We start from the raw sequence: 22182 nt of genomic DNA, 5'->3' as shown, positions 1-22182 counted from the left end.
AAGAGCTCCCAGGAGTTAAGGAGGCAGAGGACTCAAGGGGGCGGAGGGAATGAGGGGACAAGAACCCGGAGGGAGGCACGGGAATTGAAACATACAAAGGGTGGCCAAGAGGCCGTGGGAGTTGAGAGTGCAGTCCTAGAGGGGGCGGTGGGACTGAGGGACCAGAGCCTTGAAGGGGGTGCGGGAGATGAGATGGGATGTGGATTGGGATGGATTTGAGGCTTGCTGTACCCGGGAGCCGCTCCGGAGATTGTGCGGGAATTGGAAGGCGGGGGGGAGGGGATGATAGAAGGTCCTCTATCTAAGGCTAATGAAGGTGGTTCTGCTGCTTTTTTGTCTTTTCTTAGGCGACGGCAAATTCTCTGAGCTGCAGAGTTCTATGGCTGAGAGTAGGCTCCGGGCTCCGGACCTAGGTAGGTAACAGGTCACAACTAGGGATGCGAGGTCGAAGTTGCTACTCCTGCACCAGAGTCTCTTGGGATGGAAAGGTCGAGAAATGTTAGCGCTGTTGGGGTTTTCTAATTACTTAGTGGTTTTGAGTGTGTGTGTATGGTGGGATGTCATTAAATCATTTAGGAATTCATGTTAAAGGTCAAATAAGAGCTTTCAATCTGATAATACGAACAAGATTAGCAGATGGGGAGTCAGGATAGAGTGTTTTATTAAGCCCACATTCATGGTTATTTTTACCATAAACTTAAACACCGAAATAGATGGCGTATTTCAGCACACTCTCACTTCCCTCAATACTCCCCCTCCCATTTCTTTCAATATCTTCTAGTTTTAGTTCTGGATAATTACAGATACAGGCTTTGGTTGTTGCCTTTGAACGTTAATGTATTTTACTAAGTTACCCACTCTTCCTTTGCTGAAGAACTTTTCTCCAAGAGTGTTTTCAAAAGGGGGCTTTATGGGATGAACTTTCTGAGGCTTTTATGCCTGAGAATATCTTGACTTCACCGTTGTGTTAAAATTCTTAAGTCAAAGTTCTTTTCCTTCAACACAGTGAAAAATTACAGTATTTTCTTCCTGCAGAAAGTAGAGCTTATGAAAATTGATGTTGGTCTGATTCTTGTTCCTTTGTAAGTGACCTGCTTTTTTCATGAGAACATTTCAGATGATTCTCTTTATATTTGTTCTTAAAATTCACTATAATATGACTATGTGTGAATTTTAGAGGGTTTTAAAAACCTTTTTTTTTTTTAAGATTTTATTTATTTGACAGAGAGAGAGAAATCACAAGAGGGCAGAGAGGCAGGCAGAGAGAGAGAGGGGAGGAAGCAGGCTCCCTGCGGAGCAGAGAGCCCGATGGGGGGCTGGATCCCAGGACCCTGGGATCATGACCTGAGCCAAAGGGAGAGGCTTTAACCCACTGAGCCACCCAGGCGCCCCTAAAAACTTTTTTTATCACAATTTTATGGTTACATCATTTTTAAAGGCCAGGTCTCCATCCCTCCCTTTCTCTCTCTCATACACACACACACACCCACACACACCCAGCAGTGGGAGTTGTTCCTCCTGATTGCCACTCCCTAGGGTGCCATTGTTTACAGCTGTTTTAGCTATTTCTTCTAGTGTTTACCTACTTATTTCTAAATAGCATACTCCTACTGTTTTTGTTGTTTTCAGCTTAAATTATATCTATTGATTTCCTAGCATGGAAAATATTTTTTGTTCTCTCCCCACTTACCTGCGTGCACACGCGCGCGTGCACACACACACGCGCACACACACACACCCATTTCCCTCCTCATCTCTCCTCTTCCTAATGTATATAAAGTCTGTTTTTGTTCATTTGTTTGTTTGGGCCCAACACGGGCCCAAACTCGTGTCCCTGAGACAGACCTGAGCTGAGATAACCCACTGAGCCACCCCAGCACCCCTATATGTAGTCATTTTTGATTGGTCACTCATTTATTTGCATTATCATTATTATGGTTATTCACAGATGACCCATGTAGTAAAGTAGGAAATATGCCTCATTTTCTGTGAATGATGACTAATTCATGTCCAGATTTTACCAGAATTACAAACCTTCCCTCAGTGCCTTCAAGCTCATCAAAGAATCCATCAGTTTCTTCTTTGTCTGGAAGACATACCTTCTGAAACCATTTGTCTTAGTCTTCCAGTCCCGCCCAGCTATGCCTAGGCTTGTTGCACTGATTTCATCCTAGAATCTCCCTTCATCATTTTATGGATTTCCCTTTGCTTCTTTCCTGTGTAGGATCCCCTACATTCCAAATTCCTTTTTTCTTCTCCCTTATTTATTTCCTCATTTTGGTGGAGTACATCTTCTAATATAGCTTCCTGAGAAAGGGTATATGACAGATAAATTTTTCAAGACCTGCAGGTCTGATAATTCTTCACTCTTTTTTTAAAGATTTTATTTATTTATTTGAGAGAGGGAGAGAGAACACGGGGTAGGGGGTTTGCACAGGAGGGTCAGAGGGAGGAGGAAAAGCTGGCTCCCCACTGAGCAGGAAGCCCCATGTGGGGCTCAATCCCAGGACTCTGGGATCCTGATGTGAACTGAAGGCAAACTCTTAATCCACTGAGCTATCCAGGCTCCCTGACAATTTTTTATTCTACCTTACATTTGAGTGATAAAGAGTTAAAGAGTTCTGGGTTGGAAATAATTTTTCCCCAGAATTTTGAAGACCTGTTCCACTTTTTTTTAAGTGTACAAATCTTTTTGTTTTGTTTTGATTTTTAATTCCAATATAATTAACAACTGGTGTTATATTAGTTTCAAATGTACAATATAGTGATTCAACCATGTTCCACTTCTTGTAGCTTCCAGTGTTCTATAGCAAAGTCTGATTCTGTAAATATTTCTGCCTTCCTCCTGAACACGATAAGGGCCTAGACTGGTCTATCTCTGAACCACCCCTGCCGCCATCTAGCAACACTGATTGTCTGTCTTTTTTACTTCCAAATTTGTCATTGTTATTGTTGTTTTATACAGTCAGTGATTGTTTAGATTTATACATATTTTTGCCAAATTTTTGGCATTTCAGTCCTTCTGGGTCTAGCTTCCTTCATCCCAAAGTACACTTCTGTGAAGTCCTTTAGTAAGAAGTGTTTGTGGATAAATGGGTTTTCTTTGTTTGAAAAAATGCCTTTGGTTTTCTTTGTTGAAAAAATGGGTGGCTCAGTCAGTAAAGCATCTGATTCTTGACTACCGATTTTAGCTGAGGTCATAATCTCAGGGTTGTGGGATCAAGCCCAGTGTCAGGCTCCATGACGGGTATGGACCCAGCTTAGGATTCTCTCCATCTCCCTCTACCCTTCTCGCCCTCAAGATGGGAAAAAAAAAAAAAAAAGGAATAAAAAATAAAGATGCCTTTATTTTGCCCTCACTCTTGGATAATTGTTCAATCAGATACAAAATTCTAAGTTGACATTTATTTTCTCTCAGTATTTTAAATACTGATTTTAGTGAAATAAAGCATTTAATAATTGAAGTAATTATTTTATAGTCTATATGATTATTCTGTTTGAAGCTCCTGGGGATCCAATTTCAGTGTCTCTTATTTCTGTTGATTCTTACCCACTGGTTTGTTTCCTTCATGTGTTTTATAATGTTGGAAGGTGAGTTAATGTTTGAGGATGCTTTATCTGAGGAAATTCTTGGAACCTTGAGCTAGGCTGTGTACCTCTAGAACTGCTTTGCATTTGATTGTTTAAGGTATGCCAAAGACATGAGCTGGGATTATTATTATTATTATTATTATTTTAAATATTTTATTTGTTTATTTGACAGAGATCACAAGTAGGCAGAGAGGCAGGCAGAGAGAGAGGAGGAAGCAGGCTCCCTGCTGAGCAGAGAGCCAGATGCTGGGCTCTATCCCAGGACCCTGAGATCATGACCTGAGCCGAAGGCAGAGGCTTTAGCCCACTGAGCCAAGCTGGGATTATTTTTTACTTTAATTTCTCTGCTTGGTGGTGGTGATCGTGGGTTTTTAGACCACATAAGTAATGTGAATTTGAATTCCAAATTCTTGGGAGGCCTGTGGTTATGAGTTCTCAGAGAAGACTTGTCATGCAGAGCCCAAGCTAATATAGACAGTATTCCCCCTTTGTCTCTTTTGGTGGATAGATTATTTTCTAATTTACCTTTTCTCCTAGATTCATGCAGGATTTCTCAATTCTATCTCCCTCCTTTAGGCAGGCACAAAACCTTATCTCCTGGGCCCATCTGGCTCATCAATCCCAAACCCTTTTCTTTTAAGCCCGCAAACTCCCCCAGGGCAGCCAGCATTAGCTTTTACCACTGTGGTTTTCAGTTTTCTCATCATTCAGGGCATTTGTGGGGTCCTTTTATTTATTTATTTTGTGAATTTAGCTGTTAGATGGGATTTGTATTTATATTTTAGCCAGTATTTTTTTTAGATATTTTGTATTAAGAAGGCATTTACCTTACCTGGTCTCCAAAATGGCCTGAAATGAAGCCAAAATCTTTTTTCTCCTTAATGTCCTGAAACTTCTTGACAGTGTGCCCTGATGTGGGACTTTTTTCATTCATGGCAAGGGCACTTGGTGGAGACTCTCAGTCTAGAAACTCATTTTCTTTCGTTCTGGAAGTTGCTAGCACTATTTCTGTAAGATTCATCCCCTTCATTTTCTTTTTTTTTTTATTTCTAGAACTTTGTATTGTTCAGATATTGGATCTCATGGACCAATTCTTTGGTTTTCCTGTCTTTCTCTCCCACTTTCCATCTGTTTGTTTTTTGTTCTCTTCTATGTAGAATTTCTTCAACTTAACCTGCAATCATTATATTAAATTTATTTCTGGGGGCGCCTGGGTGGCTCAGTGGATTAAGCCGCTGCCTTCGGCTCAGGTCATGATCTCAGTGTCCTGGGATCGAGCCCCGCATCGGGCTCTTTGCTTGGCGGGAGCCTGCTTCTCTCTCTCTCTCTCTGCCTGACTCTCCGCCTGCTTGTAATCTCTCTCTCTGTCAAATAAATAAATAAAATCTTTAAAAAAAAAAAAATTATTTCTGTAATAGGTTTCTCAATTCCTAAAAGTTTTTTTTCTCTGTAGTTTCCTTTTTTTATAGTTGCCTCTGTGCTTATGGAAGGCATTGCTTTCTTTTATCTGAGATATTCATGGTTTTTTTTTTTTCTTCTGTTTTTTTTTCTGTTTTCCTCTGCTTTCCTGTGTTGTCTCTCTTTCCTCTAAGGTCTTTTTTCTGTTCGTTTGGTAGTCAGATTTCTTGTTAAAAACTTTCCTTTTTCTTCTTCTTTTTTAGAAGCTTTCTTTAAATATTTGATGGTCTTTCATAACCCATTTTTATTTAAAAGTGAAGTGATAAAATGCCAATTGGAAAGGACTGTCAGGGGCGCCTGGGTGGCTCAGTGGGTTATGCCACTGCCTTCGGCTCAGGTCATGATAGCAGGGTCCTGGGATCGAGCCCCACATCGGGCTCTCTGCTCAGCCGGGAGCCTGCTTCCTTCTCTCTCTCTCTGCCTGCCTCTCTGCCTGCTTGTGATCTCTCTCTGTCAAATAAATAAATAAAATCTTTAAAAAAAAAAAAAAAAAAGGAAAGGACTGTCAGCAGTAGACTTGATTCTAGGTAATCAGGCTGGAACCTGGCAATTTTGGTGGGTGTCTTATAGCTCAGGCTGCTATAACAAAACAGCATAGACTGAGTAGCTTAAACAATAGTTATTTCTCCTGTTACTGGAGACTGGTAGTCAAGGTCAAGGCGCCAGTAGATTCAGTTTCTGGTGAGGACTCTTCCTGCCTTGTACATGCCTACCATCTAGCTATGTGTTCATATGACCTCTTCTTTATGCCCTCCTGGATGGAGAGAGTGAAAGCTCTGGTCTCTTTCCTTCTTATAAGGACACCAGCCTCATGGTGGGGGCCAGGTTCTACATTATGATCTCACCTAAAGGGCCATACCTCCTACCATTATCACACTGGGGGTTATAAGTGTGGTGGTCAGCATTCTGGGAGCTCCATAGGGGAAGAGGTTTACAGGTCTCACTGTTCAATATGTAGATATCCTCTTAATCTTCTGTGTTTTCAGTGGGGCTTATCCCTGTTCTCACCTGTGCTCCATGTCCTCTAGCCCAGGGAGCTTTCACACTTAGCGCTGTTGACATGTAGGGCCAGGTCATTTTCCTGCAGGGACCTTGTCCTGGAAGATGTGAAGCTGCTTTCCTGGCTTCTGCTGGCTAGAAGCACAACCCCTCCCCATTGTGACCACCAACAATGTTTCCATCAAAATCTCCCCCCAGGGAAGAACCATTGCTGGAGTCTTCTGCTGGGGTGAGAGAGGGTTCCTGGTGCCCGGCTAACCATTCCTTTTAAAGGCTTTCTGATAGCCTCTTTCTCAGCCCCCGTCTTGCGCTCTAGCCTTCTCTCTCGGGCCCTCCAGGTGTGGGCTTTTTAGCTCTAGCTTCTCGAGGGCTTCAGATGCCGTTTTCTCTGGGGCTCCTGCCTGCTTTCCACTCACCATCTGCTTTCCAGCTTCCACAGTTCAGGGGCATCTCTCTTGCCTATTGTCATCTTCTTGCCAGTTTCTTTGTCCATTTTTATTCTTTTATCTGTCATTTTAGTGGCCCTTGGGGACGAGAATGGAAGTTCTTGCATTTACCCTCCACAGATATTCAGAAGCCTGGACCATTATTTCTCCAAATATTTTCCTGTCTCCATTCTTTTTTTCTTTCCCTTTGCAGCCCCTCTGTGGTGTTGCTCACACTTCTGTTTCTGTCCTTTCTTAATATCTGGTCGGTCCACTTCTTTATCTCCTCTTGATACCTTCTGGAAGAGTTCCTCCACTTCAGCCGCCAACTCACACTATGTTACAAGATGTAACTCACCTACTGAGGGTTTGGGTTTTTTCTTTTTCATTCTTTAAAATAATTTCAGGGGCACCTGGGTGGCTTAGTGGGTAAAAGCCTCTGCCTTCGGCTCAGGTCATGATCCCAGGGTCCTGGGATCGAGCCCTGTATTGGGTTCTCTGCTCAGCAGGGAGCCTGCTTCCCCCTCTCTCTCTGCCTGCCTCTCTGCCTACTTGTGATCTCTGTCTGTCAAATAAATTAATAAAAACAGACAGATTCACAAGTAGGCAGAGAGAGAGGGGGAAGCAGGCTCCCCGCCGAGCAGAGAGCCTGACACCATGACCCAAGTGGAAGGCAGAAGCCCAACCCGCTGAGCCACCCAGGTGCCCCAAGAGAGAGGATCTTAAACAGTCTCCATTCCCAGCTAGGTGGGGCTTCGTCTCACAACCCCAAGATCATGACCTGAGTCGAAATCAAGAGTAGGACCCAGGGCGCCTGGGTGGCTCAGTGGGTTAAGTCATGATCTCAGGGTCCTGGGATCGAGTCCCGCATCGGGCTCTCTGCTCAGCAGGGAGCCTGCTTCCCTCTCTCTTTCTCTGCCTGCCTCTCCATCTACTTGTGATTTCTCTCTGTCAAATAAATAAAATCTTTAAAAAAAAAAAAAAAAAAGAGTAGGACCCATAAAGTAACTGCACCTCCCAGGTGCCCCATCCCATCCCCTTTTTTTTAATGTATTTTTTATTTTAAGGAGGTGCATGCCCAACATGGGGCTTAAACTCATGACCTTGAGATCAAGAGCTGTGCTCTCACCAGCTGAGCCAGCCAGGTGCCCCTCATTGCTCATTTATAGTTGAATTATTTATCTTTTTATTATATGAGCTTTTTTAAACTATTATATTTTTCATGTCTTTTATCTCCAGTTTTTTACCTGCTGTTCCTGTTTTTTTATTTCCAATATTCTCCCTTTTTTGAGATGATTTGTAATACTTTAAAATTCTTTTCTCTGTCCAATCCATTACTTAGGACAGATAGATATGCTGTACCAGAGAAAACGTCTTTTTTTTTTTTTTTTTAAAGATTTTATTTATTTATTTGACAGAGAGAGATCACAAGTAGGCAGAGAGTCAGGCAGAGAGAGAGGAGGAAGCAGGCTTCCTGCCGAGCAGAGAGCCCGAAGCGGGACTCGATCCCAGGTCCCGGGATCATGACCTGAGCCGAAGGCAGCCACCTAATAACTGAGCCACCCAGGTGCCCCGAAAACATTTTTTATATACTTCCTTTCTTCAGTTGCCTCATATTTTCTTATAAGCCCATGTCCCTGGGAGACAGTTAGCCACTCTGATTGATAACGTGCTTCTGGGACGTAGATGCAAAAGCCTAGACCCTGTCCTCTGCCACTCCTTTGCGTGCAGGGACAAGGGGTGGGACAGTAGAGGACAGTCCCTGGTCCCAGCATGGGCTCAGTCACTCCCTGTTTGCAGCCACAGCCTGTGCCCTCCCAGACACACACAGTGCCTTGTGCTATTCGTCGTCAAGAGCTGTCTCCTTGAGTTGTAATTACCTAACTCACCAAATGGATAGACGGTAGGGAGGAAGGTTCATTCAGACGCCAGCCAGCTCAGGGTCCCCTTGACCTCTTGTTATCTCTTTCTCATACACATGTGCGTATTTACCCTGTGCTAGGCTCCCACACTGCCTTGATGGTACCCTGCTGCCTCTGGGGGGTACGGGGCTGCTTACTGGCCCTGCCCACTGCCAAGCAGTGACAGCACAAGTAGAAAGCAATCCCCAGTCTGTCCCCCACCTTCACACCCTGGCACCCTTCTGCTCTGAGCTTGCTGTCTGCCCAGCCCCCAAGGCCCAGATCTGACATCCATCTCATTCCTCCTCACTTCCGGGGCTTCTCTAGGTTTTATTTCTGTCGAGAAAGTCAATGGGCCTTGTGTGTTTATCATCTTGTTTGGAACTCGAAAGGACTGATTCTGAGAGAGCTTCCTATGCAAGTACAGAATTAAAGTGTATACCTGAAACTAATAACAATGTTGTATGTTATTTATACTTCAATTAAAAAAGAAAAAAAGAAAAGCAAGCCTTCTGGAGAAGTTACCATTGGGAGGGATCTAGAATGGCCACAGTTAGAATAATGCCCAGGGCTAATTTTCAGCGGGTATTCCTCATTTGGCTAAATCCGATACTTCCAGCCAGTCTCCATTCAGAGTGGTTGGTGCAGGTTAAGTATTTGAATATCCACCCCTCCAATACCATTACCTGACACAATTTGCAGTATTTGATTTACTCCATATGGACTGTCCAAGGAGGATGGGTAGTAATTGTTATCACTATTTCAGAAGATTGGGGACACTAAGAGAGATTGTGACCTGCCCAGGGTTACACAGCTAGGAAGAAGCAGAGGCAGGGACTCACAACAGGAGTCTTCTCTGTGAAATGCCAACCTGACTCTCCAGTATTTTCTGCCTCTGTACCTGACACTTTCAGGAAGAGGAAGGTTGAGGGGACCAGAAGTTAAGTGCCCGGAGGTCAGGCGCCCGCTGAGGAAGGGAGAGCAGGCTCTGGTTTTCTGGGAGCAATACTGATATGTAAGTCAAAATCTCTTCCCTAAATAGTTCCCAGTCTAATGGGGAGCCCAGAGGTTCACTCTGAAGAAGTAAACAAGAATATGAAGCTGAAAATACCACGAGGACAGACAGTAAGTGATATGGAACTCAGAAAAAGAAAAATACCATCTCACCAGGGTAAGCAGGGTTTAACTGAGCAGGTCCAGCTGGGAGTCTGATAGGGCAGTAGGCAGCAATGATGAAAGAATTCATGGAATCAGGGGCTCCTGGGTGGCTCAGTGGGTTAAGCCACTGCCTTCGGCTCAGGTCATGATCCCAGGGTCCTGGGATCGAGCCCTGCATTGGACTCTCTGCTCAGCAGGGAGCTTGCTTCCTCCAATCTCTCTCTCTCTGCCTACCTCTCTGCCTACATAAATAAATTTTAAAAAAAGAATTAGTGGAATCAAAGAGTTTTAGAAAACTTACAAAAATATCTGATCTGGGGGTGCTTGGGTGGCTCAGTCGGTTAAGCGTCTGCCTTCGGCTTGGTCACGATCCCACAGTCCTAGAATCGAGTCGCACATCAGGCTCCCTGGTCAGCAGGAATCTGCTTCTCCCTCTCCCTCTGCCTCTCCCCCTTCTCATGCTCACTCTCTCTCTCTGTCCAATAAATAATAAATAAAATCTTAAAAAATAAAATAAAATCCAGCAATGTTACTAACTATATCTTGGTATTGGCTGTTCCGGGTCCATTTTTTCAAGTATGTGACAAACTGAATTTGTTAGTTTCAAATACACTTTTTTATTTCAGGGAAGGTTTCTTCAATTGTAAGTTTTAGTATTCTGGGGATTTTTTGTTTTCTTTTACTGTGTTTAGGAACTCTTCTTATCTGTATGTTAGAACTTCTTTGCCTATCTTCAGTGTTTGTCACGTTCTCTCAAATCCATTTTTATCTGTTTTATCTCTTTTTTTTTTTTTTTAGATTTTTTTATTTATTTGACAGACAGAGATCACAAGTAGGCAGAGAGGCAGGCAGAGAGAGAGGAGGAAGCAGGCTCCCTGCTGAGCAGAGAGCCCGATGTGGGGCTTGATCCCAGGACCGTGGGATCATGACCTGAGCCGAAAGCAGAGGGTTTAACCCACTGAGCTACCCAGGTGCCCCTGTTTTATCTCTTAACATTTATTGTGAAAGTTTTCAGCCCTGCAACAAAGTCAAAAGAATTCCACACGAGCACCTAGACACACCGTTTAGTTTTACTGTTGATGTTTTACTATACTTATTTTATCATCATTGATTTTTATCTATTGTATTTTTTTTAAAAGATTTTATTTATTTATTTGACAGACAGAGATCACAAGTAGGCAGTGAGGCAGGCAGAGGCGGGGGGGTGGGGAAGCAGGCTCCCTGCTTAGCAGAGAGCCCGATGTGGGGCTCGATCGCAGGAACACAGGACCATGACCTGAGCCAAAGGCAGAGGCTTAACCCACTGAGCCACCCAGGTGCCCCTATCTATTGTATTTTTGATACATTTCAAGTAATTTGTAGACAGTAGTACCTTTCCCTCTAAATAGTTCAGCATGCGTTTCATTGACTAGAATTCCATAATTGTTTATAGTTTTTTCCATTTAATGTAAAATCTATATACAATGAAATGTACAATTCTCAAGATTATATTTGCTGAAGGTTTTGGGGGTTCCTTTTATTAGCTTCATTGAGATATAATTTACATACTATAAAATTCATTTGTTGTAATGTATGCTTTCGGTGATTTTTAGTTAATTTACCAAGTTATGCAACTAACACACCAGTCTAATTTTAGAATATTTTCATCAACCCGAAAAGAACCTTATGCCCATTTTTAGTCACTCCTTATTCCGCCCACCATCAGCCTTTAAGTGACCGCTGATCTAATTTCTCTCTATATTTTCCTTTTCTGGGCATTTCATATAAATGCAGTCAGATAATATGTGGTCCTTTGTGTCTGGCTTTTCTATTTCAGCATGTGTTTGAGGTTCAACCCAGTTGTAGCATGTATCAGTAGTTCAGTCTTTTTTATTGCCCAATAAAATTACATTGAGTGGATACACCACATTCCACTTACCGTTTTATTTACATGCGAATTATTCCCTATTGGCTAAATGAACCAGGCTGCAATGAACCTTCTTGTATAGGTTTTTTTGTGGGGTTTTTTTAGATTTTATTTATTTATTAGAGAGAGAGTGAGAGAGGGGAGAAGGTCAGAGGGAGAAGCAGACTCCCCATGGAGCTGAGAGCCCGATGCAGGACTCGATCCCAGAACTCCGGGATCGTGACCTGAGCTGAAGCCAGTTGCTTAACCAACTGAGCCATCCAGGCACCCTGTATAGGTTTTTATCTGGATGTATGTGTTCATTTCTCCCTGATACAGGCCTAGGAGTGTAATTGCTGGGTCACGTGTTAATGGTTAACATTTTGAGACACTGCCTCACTTTTCTCAAGTGGCTGCACCGTGTTATGTTCCCGCCATCCATGAGTGAGGGTCCTGGTGTCTCTGCATCCAAGCTTCACCAGGGCGGGAGCGCTAGTCTGAGGTTCATCTTTCCATGCCCGGGGCCTACCCGGGGCGCACCACGCAGAGGCCGTTGGTGAGCATTGCTTTGCTCGCGGGACTCCCTTAGCCCATGCTTCTCACTTTGTTCCTTTTGTCGTTCTTTTCTAGGGACTCAGCTGGGAGTTTCCAGTTGTCTGGAAAAATGCCGGAAGAACTCACCAAATGCTGGGAGGCAGCCCTTCTCTGGAAAGTCCTTTTATCTGGATCTGCCTGCTGGCAAAAGTCTCCAGTTTTTGACGGGGGCCATCCAGCAGCTGGGTGGGGTATGTGAGCTGCTCCCGACCTGTGATGTCATGTGCCTTTGTGGGTGGTAGGGCAGGAGCTGGAGAGGAGTTCTGTCTGTGACTTCCAGGTATTTTCAGTGGTATGACTACAGTTTCCAAAGCCACCCTTTATAAAAATGAAGTTAGAGGGGCGCCTGCGTGGGTTAAGCCTCTCCCTTCGGCTCAGGTCATGATCTCAGGGTCCTGGGATCGAGCCCTGCATCGAGCTCTCTGCACAGCGGGAAGCCTGTTTCCCCCTTCTGCCTACTTGTGATCTCTGTCTGTTAAGTAAAGAAAAATCTTAAAAAAAAAAAATGCTTGGGGCACCTGGGTGGCTCAGTGGGTTAAAGCCTCTGCCTTCGGCTTAGGTCATGATCCCAGGGTCCTGGGATCCGCTTCGGGCTCACTGCTCAGCGGGGAGCCTGCTTCCTCCTCTCTCTCTCTGCCTGCCTCTCTGCCTACTTGTGATCTCTGTCTGTCAAATAAATAAATAAAAATCTCTTTTTAAAAAATGCTTAAAAAAAAAAATGAAGTTAGAGGTGCCTGGTGGCTCAGTTGGTTAAGCGGCTGCCTTCAGTTCAGGTCATGATCTCAGGGTCCTGGGATTGAGTCCGGCATCAGGCTCCCACTCAAATAAAGAAAGTGGTTATATTATTTTCTAAATGGCTTTTAGTGTATTCACAGAGATATGCAAGCAATGTGAATACACAGTCAGACTTAGAACATTTTTCATCACCCCCAGAAGAAAAAAGAAGCCCATAACCATTGTCAGTCACTGCCCATTTCTCCTCAGTACCCCTAATCTGGATAATCATTCATCTACTTCTTTTTTTTTTTTTTTTTAAGATTTTATTTATTTATTTGACAGAGATCAGAAGTCAGCAGAGAGGCAGGCAGAGAGAGAGAGGGGAAGCAGGCTCCCCGCTGAGCAGAAATCCCAACATGGGGCTCAATCCCAGGACCCTGAGACCATGACCGGAGCCAAAGGCAGAGGCTCAACCCACTGAGCCACCCAGGCGCCCCATGCATTCATCTACTTCTGTCTCTATTCTTTTTCCCTTTTTTAAATTTTATTTTTATTATTATTTTTTTAGAGTGGGGAGGGAGAGAGGGCAAGGGAGAAAGAGAATCGTAAGCAGACTCCGTGCCCAGTGCAGAGCCCCACATGAGTCTCTATCTCCCAACCCTGAGATCGTGACCTGAGCCGAAATCAAGAATCAGATACCGAACCAACAGAACCACCCAGGTGCCCCATTTTTTTTTTTTTAATGCTCATTTTCTATGTAGCTATGATCATGAATACGTTTTTGATTACCAATATTTTGCCCACAACCTTAATTAATGCATTAGCACTTTCCTATCATTATTTTCCCTCATATGCATTATTTGTAATGAGCATATAATATTTTTTGAGCGGATTATTAGTTTACTTAATTGTTCCACTGTGGACATTGAGATTATTTCTAAATTTTAGCTCTTTTAAATAACACTGGTAAAAAAAATTTTGGGTAAGGCGCCTGGGTGGCTCAGTGGGTTAAGCCGCTGCCTTCGGCTTGGGTCATGATCTCAGGGTCCTGGGATCGAGTCCCGCGTCGGGCTCTCTGCTCAGCAGGGGGCCTGCTTCCCTTCCTCTCTCTCTGCCTGCCTCTCTGTCTACTGTGATCTCTCTCTGTCAAATAAATAAATAAAATCTTTAAAAAAAACAAAAAACTTTGGGTAAAAAGCATTTGCCATGTTTGTGTCCTTTAAAATATTTTTAAGGTGCGTGTGTGTCTTAGTAAGCAGCTGGCATGGGTAACTCTTGTGTTTAAGAAAATAGGATGGGGACGCTTGGGTGGCGCAGTTGGTTGGACGACTGCCTCCGGCTCAGGGCGTGATCCTGGAGTCGCGGGATCGAGTCCCACATCGGGCTCCCAGCTCCATGGGGAGTCTGCTTCACTCTCTGACCTTCTCCTCGCTCATTCTCTCTCTCACTGTCTCTCTCTCTCAAATAAATAAAATAAAATCTTAAAAAAAAAAAAAAAAAAAAAAAAAAAAAAAGAAAATAGGATGATGGCGCTTGGCCCCAAAGAGGCAGGCAGCTGGGGAAATGACTTGAATAAGCTTGGAATGCAGAGAATTGTCAAAGGAACAGAAGCTTAGGGATATGGAAACTCAGCAGTGGGGAATGTACCAAATGATGATTATATACCCGCACCTGGCCCCAAATTACCTTTGAACTTGTAGCCTGTTCTATCATTTAGCCTTTGGTGTGTAAAAAACCACCCCAGAACTGGGGCATAAAACAAGTTATTGAGGCACCTAGGTGACTCGGTTGAGTGTCCAACTCTTTTTTTTTTTTAAGATTCATTTATTTTAGAGAAAGAGCACATGCGTGCTCATGAGCCAGGGGAGGGGCTGAAGGCAAGGGAGAGAAGCAGACTCCCAGCTGAGCAGGGAACCCAGCATGGGGCTCAATCTCATGATCTTGAGATCATGACCTGAGCTGAAATCAAGAGTTGGACACTGAAATGACTGAACCACCCAGGCGGCCTGAGCATCAAGCTCTCAATTTCAGCTCAGGTCACGATCTCGGGGTTGTGAGATTGAGCCTTGTGTTGTGCTCTGTGCTGGGCATGCGTGGCGCCTGCTTGAGATTCTCTCTCCTCCTCCCTCTCCCTCTGCCCCCGCCCTCTCACCACTTGCTTGTCTGCGAGTGCTCTCTCGCTCACTCACTCTCTCCAAGACCGTTTCTGGTTTCATATTTTTGCTCCTTTTGGTGGTGTGGCCAAAATCACAGGTGCAGTGTTAGAATGCCACAGTGCGCCTTCACAGGAAAGCTGTGACCTAAGCTATTCTTTTTCTTTTTCTTTTTTTTTTAAGATTTTATTTCTTTATTTGACAGACCGAGATCACAAGTAGGCAGAGAGGCAGGCAGAGAGAGGAGGAAGCAGGCTCCCTGCTGAGCAGAGAGCCCGATACGGGGTTTGATCCTAGGACCCTGATCCCTGGGATCATGACCTGAGCTGAAGGGAGAGGCTTTAACCCATTGAGCCACCCAGGTGCCCCTCAGCCCCTCACTTTTTTTTAATAAAGATTTTATTTATTTATTTGACAGATCAAAAGTAGGCAGAGAGGCAGGCGGGGGTGGAGGGGTTAAGCAGGCTCCCCGCCGAGCAGAGAGCCCGACGCAGATCTCAATCCCAGGACCCTGAAATCATGACCTGAGCCGAAGGCAGAGGCTTAACCCACTGAGCCACCCAGACGCCCCTTAATTTTTTTTTTTTTTAAAGATTTCATTTGTGAGAGAGAGATCAGGAGCTAGGAGGAGGGATAGAGGGAGAAGTAGGCTCCCCACTGAGCAGAGAGCCCAATGTGGGACTTGATCCCAGGACCCTGGGATCATGACCTGATTCAAAGGCAGATACTTAACCAACTGAGCCACCCAGGGGCCCTTTTTTTTTTTTTTTTTTCCCCAGATTTTATTTATTTATTTGAGAGGGAGAAGGCACAAGCCAGGGGGAGCAGCAGAGGGAGAGGGAGAAGCAGGCTTCCTACTGAGCATGCAATGCAGGACTCGATCCCAGGACCCTGGGATCATGACTTGAGCTTACCTGACTGAGCCACCTAGGCGCCCCCAACTAAGCTACTCTTAATCTTGTCGAGCCCCGTCAGTGTGCTCTCGCTCTGTGCAGACTCAAACTGGTCAAATAACAAAGCCTGTGGCCTTTTGCTGCTGGGTCAGAAGCAGCCGTTCTGGAGACAAAAACCTGTATTTTCTATATACATATATATATAGACCCTATTATGTTTCAGGATGACGTCTTCTTGGGGGCTCAGTACAGAACTGCATTTGGTCTATTTAAAGACATTGATTCTGAAACTTCTGGCAGCCAAGATTTCCTTCCCCAGCCTCTCAAAATCGATGATTCTACATCTGCCTTTTGGTTTGCAGCCACCTCTGTGATCTGGTTTCAGGTAATTGAGGGTTTTCTGAGCAAAGAAGTAAGTTACATCGTGTCCAGCCGCAGGGAGGCGAAGACAGAGAGCAGTGGGACAAGCCCCAGAGGCTGCCCCAGCCCCAGCGAGGTCAGAGGACAGACACCATCCATGGCCCATCCAAAGGGTGGCCACACCAGGCCTTCACAGAAGCCTGCAGACTCGGTAAGAATCTCATTGGGTACGAAAGGTGTGTTCTCTGAACAAAGGAAGTACACCTCAGTGAGCCCCTGTGGGCGGTCTCCAGCTTTAGTTTCGTCTGGTTTAATTTAATCCCTCATTTGAATTCAGGGACTGAATCTAGCTCTACATCCAAAAAGCTTACCAACTTGTTATCCCCACGCGGTCCCTTCTGTGATACATTTCACTTTTCATGGGACTTCCATGTCAGAGGTTCAGAAACAATAGGAAGGTCCTTTGTAAACCAGGGAGGACTTGTTGAAATTGAGCCAGGTTGCTCTGCTGGGGGTGTGGAAACTCTCAAAGAGTGGTCTTAGAACATGGGGGACGCTTTGACCTTGGGTCCGTTCAGGACATCCGTCTCCACCGGGGTTCAAGCTGTGGCTACCTGTGGGTGACCCGGAATTGTAGGTGGCTTTTCCTTTACTCCAGAAAGTTCTCTGGGCTCTCGTTCTGCTGCTCCTCAGCTGTCACTGCTCCCAGCTTTCCGAGAGCCGGGTCCCTATGACCACCCCCCCCCGCCCTGCCTCTGGTGCCTGTGGGGCACATCTGTGCACAGGTGGGCTGCAGAGTCTGGCTCACGGCTCTTCTCTTCCTGTCAGGTGCCTCTGAGCAGAGGGAAGGAGCTGTTGCAGAAGGCCATCAGAAACCAGGTGAGCTATGGGAGGCGGGCTGAAGGTGCACGGGGGAGGACATAGCCTTTCTCCTGAGGGCTTTCCAGAATACTGCCACGAAATGCACAGCTGTGGGATGGAGCGTCCTTATTTCCTTCTTACAGATGAGCAGGTAGAGCTCAGAGAAGTAAAGCGGTTTGTCCAGAGTCACCCAGGGTGGTGGTAAAGCCTGGGTCTTGACTCCCCCAGCCTTCCGTCTCCAGAGCTAGCGAGAGCACCCTGGAGGGACACTGGGGGATGTGTCTGCACTGCACGTAAGCCAGGCTGCGCATCTTGTATAAGTAGCTGTTTATCCCTTTTGCGAGATCCAGAGCCACTGAAGTGAAGTCATGGGAGGAGGAGTCAGGGTGCTCTTGTGAGGAGTGGGAGAAGTGGTGTCAAGGAGGGTGCGTGGCTGTGGCCAAGGGAGGAGGTGGGCTGTGCTTGGGCACTGGGGTGGGGACAGCCTGAGGCAGACGCAGCTTCCTGCTTGATGGTGGCGGCTGGCGCTGCTGTTTGTCGGGTCCCTGCTGGGTGCCAAGAGCTTGGCTCACAGAGGCCCTCCTGGCAGACGGACAGACAGCTCTCTGAGAACCCTCCATTCCTTCCTGATCACCAGGGGCGGGGACTGGCCCGTATAGGAAACAGGGTCTTCGGGGGGCCTGGGGGAGACTCTCCCACACCCTCTCTTCATGGGGGCCACCCGGAGCCCGTTAGGCCTTGGGGAGTCCCTTGCTCCTGCCTGACCGCGTCGTCTTTCCAGGAGAGCGGCAGCGGAGGAGGTGGCGGGAGCAGCAGCAGTCTCCTGACCAATGCCCGCTCCTGGGGAGTGAGGATCCTGCACGTGGACGGTACCGTTTCTGCACAGGGCTTCCGCAGAGGGGACTTGGTGACTGGCTGACGGCATCTGCTCTTAGAGGGCTGTCCGCCAGTGGAAGCTAGCGGAAAGCCAGATGGACTCACTCACTGTGTTGACGCACAGAGGTGGGGGGCGTGGACCAGCCAGAGTGAGAGCAGGGCGCGGGTGCTGGAAGGCGCCGCTTTGTTTAGCTGCGCAGCACCGCCCTCCAGCTGGTGTCATGATCCTTCTCCACAGATCCAGAAATCCGGGGCCCCCCGGGGGGCTACGTAAGCTAAGTGTCTGCCTTCATCTCTGGTCATGATCCCAGGGTCCTGAGATCGAGCCCCACATTGGGCTCCCAGCTGCTGGGGAGAGCCTGCTTCCCCCTCTCCATCTGCCTGCTCCCCCTCCTGGTGCTCTCGTGCACTCTGTCACATAAATAAATAACATCCTTAAAAACAACAACAACAAAAAATACGGAAATCCTCCTATTCACCATAACCACTGACTACATATTACTCTGTGCTAGGTATCAGCTCAGTTCATCCCCATTGTAGTCTTTCACCCATTGTACAGATAAAGAAACTGAGCCTTAGTAGATATTAGGTAAATTATCCCTAATGTCATCACAAGTGAGGAGTGTGGCCCACATTCCAACCTAGTTTGACCCAACTAAATTTCATGTTCTTTCAGGGCACCTGGCTGGCTTGGTCGGTGGAACCTGCAACTCTTGATCTCAGGGTCAGTAGTTCGAGCCCCACACTGGGTGCAGAGATTGCTTAAAAATAAAATCTTTTTTTTTCTCCTAGATTTTATGTATTTATTTGCCAGAGAAAGACAGAGAGCACAAGCAGGGAGAGCAGCAGGCAGAGGGAGAAATCGGCTCCTGGCAGAGCAAGGAGCCTGACATGGGACTCAATCCAAGGACCCCAGGATTATGACCTGAGCCGAAGGCAGACATTAACTGACTAAGCCACCCAGGCGTCCCTAAAAATAAAATCTATTTTATTTTATAAAAGATTTTATTTATTTGAGAGAGAAAGAACACAAGTGTGGAGAGAGGCAGAGGAAGGGGGACAAACAGACTCCCCACTGCGTGGAGCCTGATGCAGAACTCGATCCCAGGACCCAGAAATCATGACCAGAGCCGAAGGCAGGTGCCTAACTGACTGAGCCACCCAGGTGCCCCAAATCTTTTTTATTTTTATTTTTATTTTTATTTTTGAAGATTTTATTTTAGGGAAAAAAAGGTTTTATTCTAGGAGTGCCTGGGTGGCTCTGTCGTTTAAGCGTCTTCTTTCGGCTCAGGTCACCATCCCGGGGACTGCTCAGTGGGGAGCCTACATCTCCTCCCTCTGCCTCTCTCTGCTTTTGCTCTTTCTTGCTCTCAAATAAGTAAATAAAAACCTTTAGAGGGGTGCCTGGGTGGCTCAGTGTGTTAAGCCGCTGCCTTCGGCTCAGGTCATGATCTCAGGGTCCTGGGATCAAGTCCCGCATCGGGCTCTCTGCGCAGCGGGGAGCCTGCTTCCCTCTCTCTCTCTCTCTGCCTGCCTCTCCATCTACTTGTGATTTCTCTCTGTCAAATAAATAAATAAAATCTTTAAAAAAAAAAAAAAAAACCTTTAGAAAAATAAAATAAAAAATAATAAAAGATTTTATTTAAACTAATCTCTGCACCCAATATGGGCCTTGAACTCACAACCCCAAGATCAGGAGTCATATGTTCCACTGACCAGCCCAGCCAGGTGCCCCAAAAATAAAATCTTTAAAAAAAATTTTTTTTTATGTTCTTTCTTTTATGTAGGGTTGCCTCACACTGTAATCGCCGATTTGCAGGTTGTCATAAATTTACGTTAGAACAGCCGTCCTGAATCAGCCAGCAGTGACTAGCCCACGTACCCAGCTCTGCTCTGAGTCTAGGGTTTTTTAATAACACTGTAGGGGGCTGATCCAGATCTAGCCAGACCTGTCAGGGCGTTCAAGAATTGTGCTCAGGAAGGTACAGTCTGGGATGTTGGGGGGCTCTTTTGTCACTGGAAAATCAGCGATTTCTGACATGATCTAATTTCCTGCTTTCCTGTGTGTTAGGGAAGCCTCTGCTGAGTCTTCCATCTAAGGCTGCATCTGAGTAACGCACGTGGCTGGTGTCCCCCCATCTCAGGCACAGCTCTTCAGTGGTACTGTAAAGCCCTTGTGAGCCGTAAGGCCGCTCCTCTTCAAGAGCGGTACCCAGTGCCGCAAAATAGCCCAAACCCAGCTTGGGTACTTTCCCAAGGAGAGAGGACCCAGCCCTTTCTTTTATTATCAGCAGGTGCAGAGGTGACACATAGCCAGAAGGTGGCAGGCAAGGCTGGTGTGATCCAGGGGGCCAGGCCGGTGAGAAGCTGAGCCCCCAGCCCCCAGAAGGGGCTGTGCTGGGGAGAGAGCAGTGGGAGCCTTTGGCCACAGCCCTCTGTTTCCTCCACAGAAATGCTGATGCACGTGCAGCAGCTGTCTCTTGATACTCTGTGTGTGAAGAAACAAGGGCCGAAGAAGAAGCCAGAGGTAGGTTGTCCTGCCGAACTGAAGGGAAATGGATGGTCTGCAGTGGTGAAGTCGGTGACAGCTTTGGCAAACCCCTGACCCACGTGAGCCATGTGTTCTTGGCCATTCCAGAAAAAGGAGGAAGAGTGCAGCCTCTGTCGTCAGCATGGCCCTGGTGTCCACAGCCTCTCGTTGCCCTGCCCTCTCCTCCCCGTGCTACCTGCAGATCTCCCATGGTCCACTGAGGCATGCACCGTGGCCTGGGCTGTGGACTGCCCATGGCTAGTCGTGGCCTAGATAAAACAGAAGTGCTCAGGGCCTGCTGGCTAGGCTGCCGTTCTGGGGCCAGCTCTTGGCCCAGGAATGAGCCTGCAGATTGCATGGGTGGGGGTGGGGGATGTTGCGGTTTGAAAGAGCTGTCACCTTCCAAATTCCTATTTGGCTTTTCCTTCCTCTGCTAGAGTTAGAACTGTGTGTACCCTACATCAAGAGAGCCCAGGCTGATTTTTAAAGCCACGGTGTCTTCATCCAGCCTGAATCTGAGGAAGGATTAAGCCTTCCAGGTACCACCCAGGGCCTGGTACCCAGGAGCAGGACCAGCAGTGGTAGCGAACCCCTCCATAGCAGAGGGAGCCCTCCGCCCCAGCGCCCCTTGCTCTACACCCTCTGGAGTCTTCGGGGTTCTCCTGCTTCTGTGAAATAGATCTGCATTGTTCACCATTCAGAGGGTTGTACGAGGAAAGTCTTTCTCTGCTGCGACTTCTCCTACACCCATTGCCAGGCTCCCTCCCCAAGATAAGCAGTGTGAGGGGCGCCTGGGTGGCTCAGTGGGTTAAAGCCTCTGTCTTCAGCTCGGGTCATGATCCCAGGGTCCTGGGATCGAGCCCCACATCGGGCTCTCTGCTCCATGGGAAGTCTGCTTCCTCCTCTCTCTCTGCCTGCCCCTCTGCCTACTTATGATCTCTCTCTCTGTCAAATAAATAAATAAAAACTTTAAAAAAAAAAAAAAAAGATAAGCAGTGTGAATAGTTTCCCAGGTATCCTCCCAGGGTCCGTGCTTATGGGAGCAGATAAGTCAAAAGTTCCTCTCTTTTTTGCAAATGCATGGTATTTTTACTTTGCCTTATTCACTTAATAATCTATTGTTTTTAAGATTTTATTTATTTATTTGACAGACAGAGATCACAAGTAGGCAGAGAGGCAGGCAGAGACAGAAGAAGGGAAGCAGGCTCCCTGCCGAGCAGAGAGTCCGACATGGGGCTCAATCCCAGGACCCTGGGATCACGACCTGAGCGGAAGGCAGAGGCTTTAACCCACTGAGCCACCAGGTGCCCCAATAATCTATTTTGTAGATACTTAGGGGTCTTTCAGAGTAAGTTCTGGGTGCAGTTGGCTGATATGCAAGGAAACAGGGAAAGCTTCTTTGGGTCATGGTTGCCCTGGAGTTGTTGCCTAGAGAAGAATCCAGAACCTACGTGGACCTGGACCCACTAGATCTCTGCCAACCCCCTCCCTGATTTCTTATTTTTTTCCATTTAATTTTTAATAATATAGTAGCTTTGTTTGACCTTGACCTAAACACGGGTTTGTTTTGTTTTTCTTTAAAGATCTTATTTATTTATTTGAGAGAGAGAGAGCGCACAAGCAGGGGGAGCAGCAGAGGGAGAAGGAGAAGCAGGCACCCTGCTGAGCAGGGGGCCTGATGAGGGGCTTGATCCCAGGACCCCAGGATCGTGACCTCATGACCTGAGCTGGAGGCAGACGCTTAACCAACTGAGCCACTCAGGCGTCCCAGACCCAAACAT

At 46.4% G+C, this 22182-nt stretch overlaps 1 protein-coding gene across 5 annotated transcripts in view; it reads left to right on the top strand.

The window, feature by feature from the left end:
• The window catches only part of DBF4B (DBF4 zinc finger B), a 47389-nt gene that overhangs the window by 14376 nt on the left and 10831 nt on the right, over positions 1–22182 (top strand). For all 5 annotated transcript variants that reach the window (XM_044247762.1, XM_044247760.1, XM_044247763.1 and 2 more), the window contains 6 exons: positions 348–413; positions 12048–12202; positions 16160–16345; positions 16963–17013; positions 17777–17864; positions 20322–20398. In XM_044247762.1, coding sequence (XP_044103697.1) covers positions 380–413; positions 12048–12202; positions 16160–16345; positions 16963–17013; positions 17777–17864; positions 20322–20398 — 591 coding nt within the window. In that variant the 5' untranslated portion in view covers positions 348–379. The remainder of the gene's footprint in view (positions 1–347; positions 414–12047; positions 12203–16159; positions 16346–16962; positions 17014–17776; positions 17865–20321; positions 20399–22182) is intronic.

Source organism: Neovison vison, chromosome 5 (assembly GCF_020171115.1).
Source record: "Neovison vison isolate M4711 chromosome 5, ASM_NN_V1, whole genome shotgun sequence".
NCBI classification, from domain to species: Eukaryota; Metazoa; Chordata; class Mammalia; order Carnivora; family Mustelidae; genus Neogale; species Neogale vison.
Note: the sequence above shows the minus strand (reverse complement) of the source record. Positions and strands in the feature narration are given on the sequence as shown.